At 41.1% G+C, this 18,152-nt stretch overlaps 2 protein-coding genes across 2 annotated transcripts in view; both read left to right on the plus strand.

Moving 5' to 3' along the window:
• The window catches only part of LOC311491637 (teneurin-3), a 118,128-nt gene extending 110,052 nt beyond the window's left edge, over positions 1-8,076 (plus strand). The window contains exons 23-28 of the mRNA XM_084549612.1: positions 467-642; positions 1,068-1,303; positions 1,956-2,252; positions 3,966-5,577; positions 5,815-5,945; positions 6,494-8,076. Coding sequence (XP_084405738.1) covers positions 467-642; positions 1,068-1,303; positions 1,956-2,252; positions 3,966-5,577; positions 5,815-5,945; positions 6,494-7,246 — 3,205 coding nt within the window. The 3' untranslated portion in view covers positions 7,247-8,076. The remainder of the gene's footprint in view (positions 1-466; positions 643-1,067; positions 1,304-1,955; positions 2,253-3,965; positions 5,578-5,814; positions 5,946-6,493) is intronic.
• A 6,002-nt stretch (positions 8,077-14,078) lies between these two features.
• Positions 14,079-17,875, plus strand: tdo2a (tryptophan 2,3-dioxygenase a; the record flags this gene model as incomplete). The annotated part of the gene is made up of 12 exons (XM_084549652.1): positions 14,079-14,113; positions 14,275-14,380; positions 14,490-14,580; positions 14,868-14,938; positions 15,280-15,407; positions 15,550-15,736; positions 15,888-15,995; positions 16,120-16,231; positions 16,398-16,455; positions 16,951-17,030; positions 17,331-17,421; positions 17,722-17,875. The coding sequence occupies 12 exons, from the start codon at positions 14,079-14,081 to the stop codon at positions 17,873-17,875; spliced, it is 1,221 nt and encodes a 406-aa protein (XP_084405778.1).
• Positions 17,876-18,152: the final 277 nt, after the last annotated feature.

Below are 18,152 nucleotides of genomic sequence, written 5' to 3' on the forward strand. Positions count from 1 at the left end.
CATTACTTCACTTTGTTTTGGCTGCATGGCCTCTCAGTGATTGAATTTTTCTCCCTTGTGTAATTCGCTGTCATGTCACATTATGCCATGAATGATATCCTGACTATAACTAAAAAAGCAAAGCATTCAGTTGAGATTATAATGACACATCAATCATCCAAATAATTGAATTCATTACAAGTCTGTCTTACTTTTTTTTTTTTTAATATGAAACTGATAGCTGATGAGATGTGCCACTCACCCACATTAAATATTTGGATTTTCCCCTTGGGTTTGCACGGGCACCCTTCACTGTCCGCTCTGAAAATTGAACATATACAAAAAGGAAATTGTGACATTTTAATTACAAGAAAGCTGATGGTCTTGCTCAACCAGTGTGAAAGAGATGATAATTGAATGCACTGTAGCACTGAGGGTGCTCATACATATCAATGGTTTGTCATCTGATGTTCCTTTTGTCAAACAGCTATGACAGCGAAGGGCGGCTAATGAATGTGACGTTCCCCACTGGAATGGTGAATAACTTGTACACAGACATATACAGTGCTTTGACGGTGGACATTGAAAGCTCCATGACAGAAGAAGAACTCAGCATCACAACGAATACCTCAACCATCCGTGCCTTCTACACTCTGGCTCAGGGTAAGGCCTCATTCCGACTAGGGCACTTATTTTGTAAGCGGTTGTTTGTCATTGTTTCAAGGGGTTGTCGGGGTAGTGTTGAGTAAGCTTAAATCGTGTATCATTACAGCTGAGAAGGTCTGACAGACAACAGTGTAAATGATTACTCTCTCAGTGTGTGGGTTTGGGTGTCAGGGAGACGCATCAACCTTGTAACTAAGTGGTTTCTACTCTCCGTCACAGCCAGATGGTCCGGTTATTTCCGTGCATCATTCATGTTCATTCTTTTCATCTGAAAATTGTCTTATTTGAAACACGAAGGACCGTAAGCGTAATTATATTAAACCGATAATCACCCCAGGAGACCGTCAATTAAAACAATTCCAGTGGCGTTTAATTGCATATTCCTGTGTTCTCAGTTTCACGTTTATGTTTACCGTCAACAGACCAGTGTAGAAGTAGCTATCAAGTGGGCTTCGACAACTCGCTGAGGATTACCTATGCCAACGGGATGGACACCCACTACCAGACTGAGCCCCACATCCTGGCAGGCGCTGCCAACCCGACGGTAGCCAGACGCAACATGAGCTTGCCAGGGGAGAGTGGGCAAAACTTGGTTGAGTGGCGCTTTCGCAAAGAACAAGCCAGAGGAAAAGTTATCGTGTTCGGGCGCAAGTTGAGGGTATGTACATTTTTTATTCTCTTTTTCCTGCGGCACGTGCAAATCATGAGTAATGTGTACGCACAAAAACGGGTCAGACCTTAGTGAGGAATAGAATGTGACAATACTGCGGTCAGGGATCAATAATAAATTGTGGCTGTGTCACTATCCCTATAACCTTGGGAAAATACTTCCACACTCCTTTCCTTCCATTTATATTTATGAGTCACAATATATATCAGTATTGTAGCACTGGACATAAGTCCACCTTTTCTTATTCCTGCTTCCTAGAATCTGACACAGATGTATGATTTATGTTACTTCATGAACTTAGCTTGGGTGGTTACTTTGCCTCGCAGTAATTTTCGTCTCCACTAAATTTAGGAGGTTGTGATTTAAGTGTACCTGAACAATCGCCAGAGTGTCTCTCCGTTTAATGAGCCTCATGAAGGGGGCGTTAATCTCTGTGACAGCTGTAGTGAAAATCTCTGTGGATACAGTTTAAAGAGCTATCTAAACAAAAAAAAATGATATCAACACTGAGGGTTTCTTCTTGAAACTGCACCGTCGTGTAATTTGTAAGCATTATTTATTAATCACACACTATCATCTCGAGCAGCGGGAGTTGTTATAGATTTTTTTTGTCTAACCCATTCTGAAATCTTTCCCACAGGTGAACGGACGGAACATTCTTTCTGTCGATTATGATCGCACCCTGAGGACAGAGAAGATTTATGATGACCACAGGAAATTCCTCTTAAAGATTATATATGACACCGCAGGCCACCCAGTCCTCTGGGTGCCCAGCAGTAAGCTACTGCCAGTAAATGTGAGCCGCACAAGCAGTGGGCAAATCAGTGCTCTGCAGAGAGGTCCCACCACTGAGAGGCTAGAGTATGATAGCCAAGGCCGCCTGATTTCCAGGGTGTTTGCTGATGGGAAGATATGGAGTTACACCTACCTAGAGCAGGTGAGAAAATAACATGACCAGAGGAAGAAATATCTGAGAAATATTGTACTGCAGGCTGGTCTTTATCGCTACAGGGTGAATCAAGACCTCAACGCGTTCTATAAAGGTCACCCTGAACAGGCTACCTTTGCGATAATCCCCAAGTCCAGTTTTGTACCTCTACTTATTAATGTGTAATAAACAGAGGTTATCTTTGCTAAATGAAAATGTTTTAGCATACTTTACAACCTGAATATATGAAAATATCCAGATGCTTGGAATGTGGTGCTACCACCTGCCCAGTCATCAAATTTCTGTCACATAGTGATATTGAAATGCAACATGATTTATCCAATGGCTTCTTTTATACTATGGAAGGGTTAACCAAGGAAATAAGGTGTCAAAATGATTTAAACAATAGGGCTGATGACCATCGCTGCCGCGGTATCATATTTGTCATCACAGAAAATACGAGGTAGGTAGCACCTGACGGCAGTTCCGCTCGCTGTATGGGGCCAAACTATATTGTGCATAGTAAATAACTGCCACAAGACTGCAGATAAAAAATTGCTTTAAGCTAACATTATGTTTAATAGTGTTCATGAGGTCTGGTAGTAACAAGTAAAGAAATAAATACATTTTAAAAAGTAGCTGAAACCTACAGAGACAGGAAACCTAACACCTAACCGTTTCCACCAGCTAAGGGTATGGTTGTGTTGCTTGGCAAGTAGTGGAAGTACTATTGTCACATACTTACTGACTGTATTTATTCTGTTTACTGTTAGATATGTGCTGCGTTTTTACTGCCAGACTAAAATATACCAGTGTTCAGGGAAATGGTTGAGTATTTTGTCCATTCTTTTCAGGTAGCCTGCAGGTCAGTCCCTGGCTTCAGAACAACAGCCGAGAATACACAATGGCTAAACAATTGATTTGGGAGAATATAATCACATTTTTCTCTCATAGGCCGCTCTTAGATTCCTAATAGATTCATTTTCATTCATGCAAAGCACACACAGGCTGGAGCAAGTCATCAAAATTCACAGGGCTACCGATCTGTGCCTTCTTCTGTTACATGTCCAACAACAAAAGAGCAGCCCTCTGCTGTTTTTGTAGGGTGTTTTTGAGACTGCGCAGAGATACAAAACCATGCAGAGATTTTCTCAGCCATCACCGGCTGCATCCTTTCATTGCGTGACCTGGAGAGGCTATGTCAACACTCTGACATAAGTAACACGGGGGGCTCTGGGAGCACAAGGAACCTCAATGTAGTAACGGATGACTGGGCATGACATTTTAACAGAAAGGGTGGTAAACCTTTGGAAGACGGGCCACACTCCCAGTTGCATATACTGCAAATTAATTAAACAAGCCTCTCTGGGTAATCTGGGGAGTTAGAAGTAAACACTGCTCATGTCAGATGTATTTGTACGGTATGTTTACCATACTAGACATTCATTAGCTGGTGAACATGTTTAAAAGTATAAACCGTTTGCTGCACTCTCCTCTAATTAACATTTAATATGAATATATATAATTTTTTTGACAGCACAATTGGTAGCTGCTGTCTCAACAGTGACAGCTAATGTTGTTTTTCAGCTATCCTGTTTCTCCTTTTCTAAAACAGGAAATTTGTACACTTTGCCTCCACTCACCCTGCCTTGTATTACATGTATGACATTGAAATATTCCGCAACTCGTGAATCACTTTCTATTTTGTTCTTTTCCCTGTAGTCCATGGTTCTCCTGCTCCACAGTCAGCGCCAGTACATATTTGATTTTGACGCCCTGGACAGGCTTTCTGCTGTCACCATGCCAAGCGTAGCCCGCTACACCATGCAGACCATCCGTTCAGTCGGTTACTACAGGAACCTTTATCACCCCCCAGAGAGCAACGCCTCGGTAGCTGTGGACTACAGCGAAGACGGCCTCCTGCTGAGAGTAGCTCACCTTGGCACAGGCCGCAGAGTCCTGTACAGGTACCGCAGGCAGAATAAACTGTCAGAGATCTTGTATGACAGCACAAGGGTCAGCTTCACCTACGACGAGACGGCAGGGGTGCTGAAGACTGTCAACCTGCAGAATGAAGGTTTCATCTGCTCCATTCGTTATCGTCAAGTGGGTCCCCTGGTCGACCGGCAGATTTTCCGGTTCAGTGAGGATGGCATGGTCAATGCTCGCTTTGACTACACTTACGACAGCAGCCTCCGTGTCACCAGTGTGCAAGGAGTCATCAACGAAACACCACTACCCATCGACCTTTACCAGTTTGATGACATCTCAGGAAAGGTTGAGCAGTTTGGAAAGTTTGGGGTGATTTACTATGACATAAATCAGATCATATCCACCGCGGTCATGACATACACCAAGCACTTTGATGCACATGGCCGCATCAAGGAGATCCAGTACGAGATATTTCGTTCCCTCATGTACTGGATTACTTTCCAGTATGATGATGTGGGCAGAGTCACCAAGAGAGAGATCAAGATTGGCCCTTTTGCCAACACCACCAAATACAGTTATGAGTATGATGTGGATGGCCAGCTGCAGACTGTGTACCTGAATGAAAAAGTGATGTGGCGCTATACGTATGACCTTAATGGAAATCTGCACCTGCTGAATGCAGGAAACAGCGCCAGGCTCCTGCCTTTGCGTTATGACTTGAGAGACCGCATCACCCGTCTTGGAGATATCCAGTATAGAATGGATGAAGACGGCTTCCTTCGTCAGAGGGGAGCAGAAATATTTGAGTATAATTCCAAGGGGCTTTTGGTGCGGGTTTACAGCAAGAGCAGTGGCTGGACAATTCAGTATCGTTACGATGGACTTGGACGCAGGGTGTCCACCAAGACGAGCCTGGGCCAGCACCTGCAGTACTTTTATGCAGACCTGAGCTATCCGGCCAGGATAACACATGTGTACAACCACTCGAGTTCAGAGATCACCTCGCTCTACTATGACCTCCAAGGTCACCTGTTTGCTATGGAGATCAGCAGTGGGGAGGAGTTCTACATCGCTTGTGATAACACTGGCACACCTCTGGCGGTCTTCACCAGCAACGGCCTCCTGGTCAAACAGCTCCAGTACACGGCATATGGCGAGGTCTACTTCGACTCGAACCCAGACTTCCAGCTTGTACTCGGGTTTCACGGAGGACTGTACGATCCCCTGACCAAATTGCTGCACTTCGGGGAGCAGGACTACGATATAATGTCTGGAAGGTGGACTATTCCAGATGTCTCTACTTGGAAACAAGTTGGCAAAGAGCCAGCTCCTTTTAATTTGTACATGTTCAGAAATAACAACCCCATAAGCAAAGTCCATGAAGTGAGAGAATATGTTGCAGGTAAGAGATACTGCAAGCACCGGTATTAGGGATGCAAGTAATGATTATTTTCATCTGAATGTACATTTCATATATGAATAATTTCATCTATGATCATCAGGAACAGTTCATTGTCCATTGCTATTTCTCCACTTTGCATTTACTTTAAGTTTGTACACATTTTCGAATGGAGCTACAAAAGTGTCCACGTAGTAACTTTAAACAATCTTTTTTATTTATTTATAACATTTTTTTCAGATGTGAACAGCTGGCTTGTAACCTTTGGCTTTCATCTTCACAACACCATTCCTGGGTTTCCGGTCCCAAAGTTTGACCTAAGCATGCCATCCTACGAACTGAGGAAGAGTCAGCTCTGGGATGATCTGCCGGTGAGTAAAATTGAATATCACTCACACATACTGAACACAAAAGCAAAAGGAACAACTATTGCTAGAACAGGGAACCAGGAAATTGTTTTCACAAAAACAAATCATTTTTCCATTGTTTTCCTCTTACCTCCTCCTCAGTATTAAGAAGCTGCCATGTCCTAATTGGACCACTGCAATGTATTTCACAGAATATCATCTTAATTGGGACATATCTGCATAATAATGAACACGTAACAAGAAAAAGTCGTCTCTCCTCTAACTTGTTTTTGTTACAAGCTGAACACATTTTAATGCTGTCTAATTTTATACGTACTATCTTTGAATTTTATTATGCTAGACATCTTTGGGCTAAGGCTTTACACAAAAAGTGTAAAAATTGTCATTGGGGATTTATCTACTTTTTGCTTAAGAACACAGCTTGAAAACACCATTATCTTGGATGGGGGAGAAAAACTCTCTGAAGCAGAGCAGTAGCTGGTTCTAAATGGCCTGGAGAGTCAGGTTCTGCCATGTTCAAGCGTTAACGTTTCACTGCACTTCTCCTACAGTCTATCTCTGGGGTCCAGCAGGAAGTAACCAGACAAGCGCACTCTCTGTTGTCATTCGAGCGGCTGCCAGAGGTCCATCTCAGTCGAGGTCGAAGAGGTGAAAAGTCTTGGCTGTGGTTTTCAGCTGCAATGTCTCCCGTCGGAAGAGCCGTTATGTTTGCCATCTACAAGGGCAGCGTCCACACTCACACACTTAACGTGGCCAGTGAGGACTGTATCAAGGTTGCAATAATCCTCAACAACGCTTTCTATCTGGAAGACCTCCACTTCACAATAGAAGGGCGGGACACACACTATTTTGTCAAGCCGGGCCTTCCAGATTCAGACCTTGCTGCATTGCACCTCACTAGCGGACACAAGACTCTGGAGAACGGTGTCAATGTGACTGTTTCCCAGTCCACCACAGTCATGGACAGTCGGACTCGGCGCTTCGCAGATGTGGAGATTCGTACCGGTGGTCTTGCTTTCCATATCCGCTATGGATCCACGGTGGATGAGGAGAAAGCGCGGGTTGTTGAGCTCGCACGTCAGCGCGCCCTGGCCGGGGCGTGGGCGAGAGAGCAGCAGCGAGTGCGGGATGGCGAGGAAGGGGTTCGCCCCTGGACAGAAGGAGAAAAGAGGCAGCTTCTGAGCAGTGGGAAGGTTTTGGGATATGATGGGTACTATGTGCTTTCCATCGAGCAGTACCCAGAATTAGCTGACAACACTAATAACATCCACTTTCTTCGGCAAAGTGAAATCGGGAAAAGGTAACAATACGAGGTGCATTTTCTGCCAAAGAGACTTTGTTCTGGTAGAGACGTACTAGTGGATGAATTGAAAAGCAACTGGAATCAACAGCTGCTTACATGTACCCTGAGTGTCAGTGTGTTTTTGTTTAAAAAAGAAAAAATAAAGAAAAATAAAGAAATTCAAGTGATCAAAAGCAATGCTGTGCATTGTGACCTAGAGACTACAGAGTAAATGTACAACTACACCAAGCCTTAACATGGCAATTACAGGTCAGTTCCTCTGTAGCACAAGTCTTTTGGACTCTGGACTCTGAAGCAGAGGAATAGTGGTGTCTTTGAAGAATCCGTGGGCTAATTTAGGTGTTTTATGTTTGTTTTTTAAGTTTTCATCATGAAAAGTCTGGCTCGACAGAGTATTATAAAAACAAAGGAAATGTTTACATTATGCATATCTGCACTTCTCTAGAAGTACCAGACTCATGGGTTCACAGTCCTAGAGCAAGCAGTGTCCTCGAGCAAATATTTGTTTTTAATCATACTTCTGATGTTCAAAATATCCTCACCAAACAACCACTAATGTATACCAGATTTAGCACTGTAAACATCAAAACATCGAAATGTCTTATTCTCTTTGAGATGCTTTTAAACAGAAAAAAAAAAAAAGAAACATGTACCCAATATTCATTGTTGGAAAAAAAAGGGACAGCAAAAGTATGAAGAACTTTGTCGGGGGGGATAAGGCACAGCTGTGTCTTGGATAGCACAGGGACACCATGTTTTGTAAATTATGCAAGAGTTTTATGGCGTTTTTTTAAGAAACTGAATCAATGTCTGTATTAGTCATATTAACGGTAATTTATGTTGTGTTTATACATAAATAAAGTCCGGCTGATTTTGATTTTATTCTTTTTATTTTATGTGATTTTTCAGACATGGATTCTTTATTTTTTTTTTGGTCTATTCTTTTTTTTTTTTTAAGCTACGTTCCTACCAGTATGGCTAATGTGGGGCTTCTTCACAATGCTCTGTTTAAGTAATTAACAGAAACCTGTGCATGTAGTGACAAGTATTTACAAGTGGTGATGTATCTATAACATGCAGTCGACTATTACTTCCACTAAATTTAATGTTTATTGGGCATAATGCCTTCTGACTTGGCTTCCTGTCCAATGAATATTTCATCAACACAAATATTTCATGAACCCATCTCACATAAACAAGGTTACAGTGGTTTCAAATATAGATCACGTCCATGTTTTCGGTAGGTATAATTTTTTTGAATGTTAAATGCACTCATGGATTAAAAAAAGAGATATTGGGGTTCTTTTGGGTGTGTTGTTTTTTTAAGAACTGGAAGGAAGTTCTGCCCTTTTTTTATCTTACAAATCAACTGTTCACTTTTAAAGCAGATTTTAGAATTACATTAATGATTAAAAATAGATCTGAGCAACAAAGCCCGAGAAGACAAATGAAGCTTTACTTTGAAGTCAGACTCTTGAAGCTGTTTTGAAGTGTGTAAATTGTACTTGAAAATCTTTTTTTTAAGGTGCAATAAAGCTGAAATGGAAGCAGTTGACTGAAAACAATCTACTCAGTCGGCATCAAACGTTACAAAGGACTTTAGGTACAGGTACATATACACCGATCAGGCATAACATCATGACCACTGACAGGAGAAGTAAACAACATTGACCACCTTGTGACAATCCAATGTTCTCCTGGGAAACTTTAGGACCTGGCATCCTGGTTGTCACTTAGACATGTACCACCCACCTAGACCAGACCAGGCACCCCCACCCCATAGCAATGACACTCCTTGATGGCAGCAGCCATCCCCAGCAGGATGCAGCCTGACACAGACACACACACAAAAACGCTTTAGGAACAACTAAAAAAAAAAACATGAACAGCACAAGGTGTTGACCTGGCCTCCAAATTCACTAGATCCCAAACTGATCAAGTAGCTGTGGGATGATCCACAGAGGCCCCTCCCCTCAATGCATAGGACCCAAAGGCCCCCACTAACAACATTCTGTTGCCAGACACCACAGGACACCCTCAGAAGGCCCATGTCCATTCTCTGATGAGTCCCAACTGTTTTGGAGGCACAAGGGAGACCTACACAATATTAGGATGATGGTCATATTTGGTCATGTTTTTTTTTTTATTATTTTTTTAACTTACATTGAGGTTGATACTTTTTCACTGATCATGCTAAGAGCTACTCATCAAAGCAAAGACTGGTTCTGATGATGGAATGCATAATTTGGAAAACATAAGAAAGTGGTTTCCTTTTCATAAACTTCAAACAGCATTTTGAACCGAACGGGAGCAGGATGTTCTTTGCTCCAAGAAGTTGTTTTATGTGCTGTTGTTTTTGACCTTGTCTCTGGTGATCCAGCATCCCCCAGATTCTTTACACGTTATTTTTTTTATTTAAAATGTTTCATGACATATACAGCTCAACAAAGGTACTTGTCTTTGAATGTTGCTCCGCGCAAAATCTGAAAAACATGCCCTTTCTTTTCTCTTCAGACTCCCTCTGGGTATACCACCCTCCTTTCGTATATAATGAAATGTTTTATTAAAGCTCCCCAGTGAGGTAATGTCTCATGCTCCTTCACACGCAAATTAGAGCAAACTTATGTGAACCCCCATTTGTTTTGATATATCCATACAAAAGTTTTAAACCCTGCTGGGAAAAAAAATAAAAAATCTCCAAAATCAAACTCAGATATGCCAAAAAAAAGGAAACATTCTCCTAAAAGTCCTCTGATGCTCCCTAGTGGTACAAAGTGCATAGTTCACACATATTATAATAGCAGCCATCATTGTTCTCTCATAGAGGCTAGAAAATGGTGTTGCTTTGAGCTCCGACTTCAAATAATCCAGTCAAATTCTGGTGATTAGAGAGCCAGATGTTCGGAGGAGAAAAAAAAAATCACTTCAGGTTAATTTAAAGAGACATCAAATGGAATAGTTAAACTAGTAATATTAAAATGAACCGCAGTGCTGCTGCAGTATCAGACTGTGACCGCGCCATGCACTGCCAAAGCAACAGTGCGGCATATCGCTACGCAGTACAACTAGACCTACTTCAAAGGCCTATATAAAAGAGATGGCATGACTTTGGAAGAACATCAAAGACCCCAAATCATTGTGCAATAACCACATCAGAGCAACAGAAAAAAAAAAAAAATATATCAAGCATGTTTCATGATTCAATAAAGCCATTTTTTCTCTACATGAAGGTAGCTATATGGAATCACAATGCAAAACATGAAATGAATTTACAATCTGCATGTCCCATCTTGAAAACATAACCGTGAAGCACTGAAGAGAAAGATATGAGCTTCAGTTTGATGTCGTATCGGTTGGACTTATTTAAGATGTGGATTCTAACTTTTAAGACGCACAGTGACTTTTTAAAGTATGGGAAATAACAACCACATAAATAAATGTTGCACCCGAGCCTTTTAACCCCCGCGATTCAAATCTAGTGCATGTAGAGATCAAGAGATCACAGTCTAGCTCTATTCTTTAAAGGCTTTTCCACTCAAATTCAATTAGGTCACACAACATATAGCTGAAAGTATAGAAATCTGCAGTATTTTAAAGTGAAGTAGTTACATTAGTGATGCAGCAATTATTTATGTGATGTAAGAAATGTGCAGTCAACTAAGCTTATTAGATAATTATGAGCGCGTAAAATAGACAACAGATTGAGCTTGTAAATTATCTTCTAATAAATAAAATAATGTGCTGCTGTGAGGACTGCATGTTTTAAATCTTACATTCCATTAAATATGGTATATGAGTTATTTTGTAAAACTCAACTCATCCCTCTACTGTATGACAACCATATATATATATCTGTATATATATAGATGTACATATATGCCAACCAGTGTTATTACATTTTCACAGGCTCACAGTGTGGATGTGGTTTCATTACTACACAACGTGTGGACCTTCTCTTTCACACAGGGGCCAGCAGAGATAAAAATGTATTTCATGGGTGTAACAGAAACCCTGATCTCCAATGATTCTTTGAATGATTCAAACATTTTTTGCAGGATTTCCAAAACACATGCACTTTGTAAGTTGTCCGGCTAAATTGAATCTACTAAATCATATACAAAATGAATTACTAAATTCATTTATTACTCATTTTTACATAAGAGATTCAACCACTACTCTGTGCACAAATGTTGTACACAGAGGTGACAAAATGTAGGATCAAACGCGGGACAATGTGTGAACTACAGCTCTTCACAGGGACTTACAGGCTTTGTTTTCTCGTGATCGCAGAATAATTATTTTTATAATTTCCACTAACAAGGTTTTCGTATGGAGACAACAACCATCTTGTTGTTTGGCCTCCCACTGTTACACTTTAGTTATAATAGCTATGTGTATCTGCAACCAGACACCCCTGCAATAATGTGATATGCCTACATAGAGTCACGGCTGCACCATCGGGATGAGAAGAAGAAAATGAGAAGGGGGGTCCTCCCAGATGGCTACCTTTTGGCATATTTGGCACTGAAAACAGGTAAATCGCCTTAAACATATGTACCTCTTTGCCCCCCAATCCACTGGATAGAGCGCCAAGAGTTAGACTACTGTAGTAACTAGCAGTCACTAATATTCCTGTGATTATTCAGTTCAGTTTTATGAACACTGTAGATGTGCACATTCCAAGTCAGTGCAAATTCTTAATAACAATAACACGTATTCTACAAATAAATAAATCTTTTGTTACAATTCAATAAAGGTTTTCCTTTGATTATAACTCATCAATTGTTTATATAAAGCTCTGTTTATCACAATGATCACAGAAAAGATAATCCTGCCAAGATCATAAGCATTCAAATAAGAGGAAAATTCCCATTTGTGATCATTACTGGTAATGGGGTGACTAAAGCAAAAGGCTTGCTGTAAATTTACTGGTTGTCTTCAGCAATAGATATGTTTGATGGGCTGAAAGTACAAAAAGATTAAATCAGATGTGGAGACGAAACCACAGCTAAAGGCAAGGCGGATACTAAAAGCACACATACAGCAAGAAACTATAACTGCAGAGTTCAAGGACTCAGGAGGTAGATGGGAGAAAACTGTTTAACTTTTGTGGGGGGTTTTACACGGCTGTAAGAACAAAAAACAAGCCATATTCCTTGCTTTCTTTTAATCAGTGACTCCCTCAGACCTTGGAGATAACCCACAATGACACGTGTCCTATCAGTGAGATGGACAGGTTTGTTAAAGCTTCAAAAATGGTCTCGTGTCATCTCGGGCTATCTCATCCACTGTGCCCCCTCCGCACTAGCATCCCATTCATCTCGGCTAAATGGGAACAAGAACAAAGCATTTTGGGCTCCGCTTCTGCTCCTCTTGTTCCGTCTGCAGCCTTATAATGCCACGCTTGTACCATGTCCCAATTCAGAAATAGCTGCTTGTTATCATCCCTCTGATCTTCTGAGGACCGTTGCACACGCTGATGGGACTCTACTTGATAAGTCCACAAAGAGAGGGGGTGAAAAACAAGGGAGTTAATGATCTGGGAGAGATTTAGAGGGAGCGGACTGCGGCTTCTTAGTTTTACACTGATGAAACTGGGTTAACGGTTGTTCAAAAAGGAAATTACCTGTTGTGACTGTCAGTGTGTTCCAGTGTGGGCCGTGTGCTAGGGTGCAAGGACCCTTTCATTATTTTCAACAGACCTTACCAAAAGGTGGAAACGGAGACAAACAAATATGTCCCACGTGCCGTGTATAAAAACCTGATGTTACAGGCTTGGCAAGAATGACATTTTAAGCTTCAAACGAGAGCTGTGGACAGAAACACACTCCAGCTCTAGAGGTATATGTATATCACTTTTGTCCAACCTACATGGAAAAAAATAAACAAAAACCTAACCTGAATGTACTTTAAAGACACATTATGTACAATACAAGGACTCCAAATAACCTTGGATGCATTTCCAATGATGTTTGTTGAGGTAAATGAAATATTAACCAAGCTGCAAATATTTAGAGATGAGTCCAGTGACCTAACAGGAGGCGTCAGTTATCTCAGGAAAACACACTATTGCACTCGTGCTCTTCAAAAATACATTGAGTTTAGGACCTTGCAGTAAATACATTTTCTGAAACATGGTCATGTTAGTCAGTGTAGTTAACATTAACATACCAAACTGTTATCGCAAGACCGGATGTGATTAGAGTACATATAGAGAAATCCAACATCTTATCCACATATGTGGACACAAATGTTCAAGGCAAAAACAAAGAATTCCTCGCAATGTTGGCAGTCAGGTCATCTGATGTATGATGCCAATATCTACGTAAGAAGTCCTTATGTAACCGAGTACAATTTACAGAAAAACATCAGGTCCCCGAGTGCAAACACTGAAGATGCCCTGTGACCGAGACAGCAACATCCAAACAGAAATTTCCTGATTATGCTCCCTTCGGCTAGTATAGAGGTGGCCTCAAGCAGTGGAATACACATCAAAAATCGTGTAATACTCAGGATATTAGACATTACTGTTACTTAGACCATTTACATGAAAGCAAAATGGATTCATTTGTTGTTTTTGTCATTTTGTAATTTGAGAAGGGCCCAGCGACCTTTCTTTGAACAGGACACACAAAGTCCAGAAGATAGTCTAGGATAAAGGTAAACAAAGGCTCCATGGGACAAACAGAGGCGGGCCGGATGCCAACGTATGCTCATGACTGATTGGATAAGATATGTACTTAAAACGTGGAGTGGGATGAAGACAATTTTAGTAAATATCGGTCGAAAGAAGAACAACAACACATCTTTGCTGCAACTGATTTGGATAAGTCATGAGTGGATGTCCGTACTTTGAAAAGAGGCATTTGTACGTTTGAACATCACTTGAGGATGTTTTTTTGCATACTTTTAAATTTATTTTTCAATTTGAATTAAATGCAAACTGCTAACGGCGAAATTACTATTACTACAGCGAACGACGATGGGAAAACACCAAGTAATAAAAGGCTTTCTCTCTTCGCACTGCAGGTTATTCAAAAATAAACCTCCCAAAACAGAGGAAGACGAGGATGCCTCTCAGGCGGGGGTTAACAAGGCCAGCAAAGGAGGAATCATCTATGGAGACTACCTGCAGGTAGAAAACACCACTGATTGCACGTATCCGTCTTCGTACTAGGCCGTTTTAAAAGAAAGAGAAGTAGTGAATGTCTAAGTCAAGTGGTTTCTTTCTTTCCGACCCTCAGCTCGATAAAATAGTCTCGGCCCAGGTACTGCAAAGTGAACTAAAGGGCAACAAGATCCATGATGAGCACCTCTTCATTGTCACCCATCAAGGTAAAATTAGCTTCACATTGTTTAAGCTTTTTTTTAATCCTCCTCTCAGGGAAATAACACTGCTGCTTTTAATCTTGTATTCAGCCTTTAACATTGATTTAATTTAAAATTAATTTGCTTTTAAGTCCTTCAACTAGTGTGCAATGCAGATCTAGATAGATAGATAGATAGATAGATAGATAGATAGATAGATAGATAGATAGAAAGAAAGAAAGATATATACTGTGTTTGTCTTCTACTGCAGTATTAAAATGTTAATGATGCTTAATCTTTTTGTTTCATTTCAGCCTATGAACTGTGGTTCAAACAGATTTTGTTTGAACTTGATTCAGTGCGAGAGATCTTCATCAGTGGACATGTAAGTCATTAAGGGACAGTGGGGCATGTTTTTCATGTGCGAGGTACAACAAGACAGAGCAGCGTCTTCAACTGAGGATTTATACTCAAATCACTCACCAGTTTTCTGAGAGTTATATCTCTCATCGATGCTGTTAAAAATGAAATGAAACTGTCTGGCTTTGGTGTTCAGTCGTGAAAAAAAAAAAAGAATTATTCGGTTCATCACACATTTCACGCTGTAAAAATAATGATCCAAAACATCAAGATCTAATTCAGCAACAATGTTCTCCTGTGTTAGGCTGTACTTGGAAACTTTCCTGTGATTAGCGGTTACTTCCCTAACATTTCCCATTCCTCCAGGTCCGAGATGAACGCAATATGCTCAAAGTCAACACTCGCATCCACAGGATCGTGATGATCTTCAGACTGTTGGTTGACCAGTTTGCGGTCTTGGAAACAATGACTGCCTTGGATTTTTTTGACTTTAGGTAAACTCATAAATAACCCTCTGAGCGTCCTCAGCTCTAAAAATTTTATAAGATGCCCTCCTCCATGATTGTGCACTCTAGCTGAGCTGTGTGCATGCATGCTTACTTGAATTTCTGTCTGTGTGTTTGTGTGTGTGTGCAGGGAATACCTGTCTCCAGCCTCTGGCTTCCAAAGCCTTCAGTTTCGTCTTTTGGAGAACAAAATTGGTGTCCCAGACAACCTGAGGGTTCCATACAACCGACGCCATTACAGAGACAATTTCAAAGGTTATGACAGTGAACTGCTGCTTGGCACTGAACAGGAGCCCACACTCCTAAAGCTAGTCGAGGTATGTCTAACAACCACCTGCACACGGTTATCAATAGTTTGACTTAAAGTATGGATACTGTACATATAAATTTCAGCTTTGTTGTATCTTTCTCGTAAAATGTTCATCTGCTACTATAAAATGTGTGAAATACCATGGGCTATTATTTCAGGAGTGGCTTGAGAGAACTCCTGGTTTGGAGGTGGATGGATTCAATTTCTGGGAAAGGCTGGAAATCAATATATTTGATGGGATGAATCAGGAGAAGGAAAAAATCGAGGTAGGAGATGACTCCAGCTTTCAGAACAAACTTTCTTTGCTTTCCCTGGAGTGCCCAGATGATTGACAGACACTGTATTTTTATTTACGGGGTGTTTTTTTTTCCTTTTCCTCTCTTCTAAAAGAAAATTCCAGACGGTGAGGAGAAGGAGGAACTGATGGCTGAGCTGGTCAAACAGAAAGAGCTCTTCACATCTCTGTTTGATGAAAAGCGTCATGACCACCTCGTCAGCAAAGGTCAGTGTGTAATCAGAGGTCAGCATCCTCTAGGCTTTATTATATTTGTTTACGGCTTAGATGTGACTCCAAGTTCTCAGTGGTATTCACTTTTTTTTTGTGGACATTTAAACTTTCTTTCTAAGCTTTTTAAAATGAAAAAAATATTTCTACTTTTGTCAACAAGGTGAGAGGCGGCTCTCTTACAAGGCTCTACAGGGTGCTCTGATGATTTACTTCTACAGGTAAGTGTCTTTCGTCACCATTAATTGTCTAGTGGAACTCTGCTGACACCGTTATCTATTAGATTTCCTTCCTGTTCTCATATTTATGCATTTTTACACCTTAGTGGTGTGCACAGCTTCACTGGGACATATTGCTTAAGAACACCTCAGCGTTACTTCCTGAGGCAGTGTGCTCTTTTATTCTTCCCACTGAAAATCTCTACTATCACAGTCCCTTTAGTGAAACCCTGTGAATGTTGCATCCAGTTCATGTGAATTTTCCATGAAATTGTAAAGCATTAGCAGTCTACCGCAAGGTGTGGCAACCAGGTTTTTCAGTACCTGTCATGTCACATGAGACTCATTACGGCTTGAGTCAAACAGTTCCTCCTGCCTTCACTGGAAGGTGGTAACTGTTGTACATTTTCTGGGTTTGAGGATGTCATCTCAGCTGGAGTCAGATTTTCATTCATCATCTCCTGTGAAACATCAAATCTGCTCTTACCTTCCTTTCAGGGAAGAGCCCAGGTTCCAGGTTCCCTTCCAGCTGCTCACATCCCTCATGGATATTGACACCCTCATGACAAAATGGAGATGTAAGTGTTATAGCAGCTCCGTCACCTTCTCCGTATAGTCTGAGCAGAAAGCAGAAAAAGCTGGGAAAAAACAAGGAAGTATTGCTTTCATATTTTGCCTAAGGGCAGAGTTGGACTAACAAGGGAGTTTATAAAGTTACTAGAATCCTACTTTCCACACCTTCGTATCAATCCAACTTATTCCCATGAAATTATAGTGATTTCGGTCTCACTTATGTCTGAACAGCTCACAGCTCAAATGACAGCCACACAGCAAAATGCTGCTCACACCACAGTGGATATTTCTGTCTTTTTCTCTAGACAATCACGTGTGCATGGTACATCGTATGATTGGCAGTAAAGCTGGAACAGGGGGCTCATCTGGCTACCACTACCTGAGATCTACTGTCAGGTATTGTATGATGTAAACTTACTTTAAACTGGTAATTACGCATTTTACACGGCTGGTATCGTAAACACACCACAGCTAATTTAGATGAGGACAGAAAAGTGCTACTGTGCTCATCTAAATTAACCTGCCCTACGGCCACATCCTCCTGGAAGGCACAGGGACAATATATTTCATTTCTTTCGGGGAAAATAAAATGTGGGCAGCAATTTAACTTTTGATCCGCACAACTTGTACCATATGCTTGAGTAGAAAAACAAGATGAATCAATGTAAAGTAAAAAATGATTTTCTTTCCTTTTAGTGACCGGTACAAAGTGTTTGTGGATCTGTTCAACCTGGCAACTTTCCTGGTGCCTCGCACCTGGGTGCCCAAGCTGAATCCCAACGTTCATACCTTTCTCTACATGGCCGAGTGCTGCGACAGCTCCTACTGCAGCAGCGAGGACTCAGACTAGAGTGCGACACGTCGTCCGTCCTGGCAGTGGGTCATTTTCTCAGCTGAAAAGTCTGACTGGTGCGTAGGTGAATAGCAGGTTATTAAAGAAACTCATTTGATAGATGCTGCCTCGGTCAGATAAATGTACTTAAGAAAGCCCAGCCGTATGTTTTCTCACTTTTGAGGGGAGTCTTAAATATAGCCCTCTATAGTCAAACACTATATGATGTGATTGTATTCGCTGACATGTAAATACAGGAAAATACCAAATGTAAAGTAACAATTATGTTTGTACA

This window comes from Chelon labrosus, assembly GCF_963514085.1.
Source record: "Chelon labrosus genome assembly, chromosome: 8".
In the NCBI taxonomy this organism is placed as follows: Eukaryota; Metazoa; Chordata; class Actinopteri; order Mugiliformes; family Mugilidae; genus Chelon; species Chelon labrosus.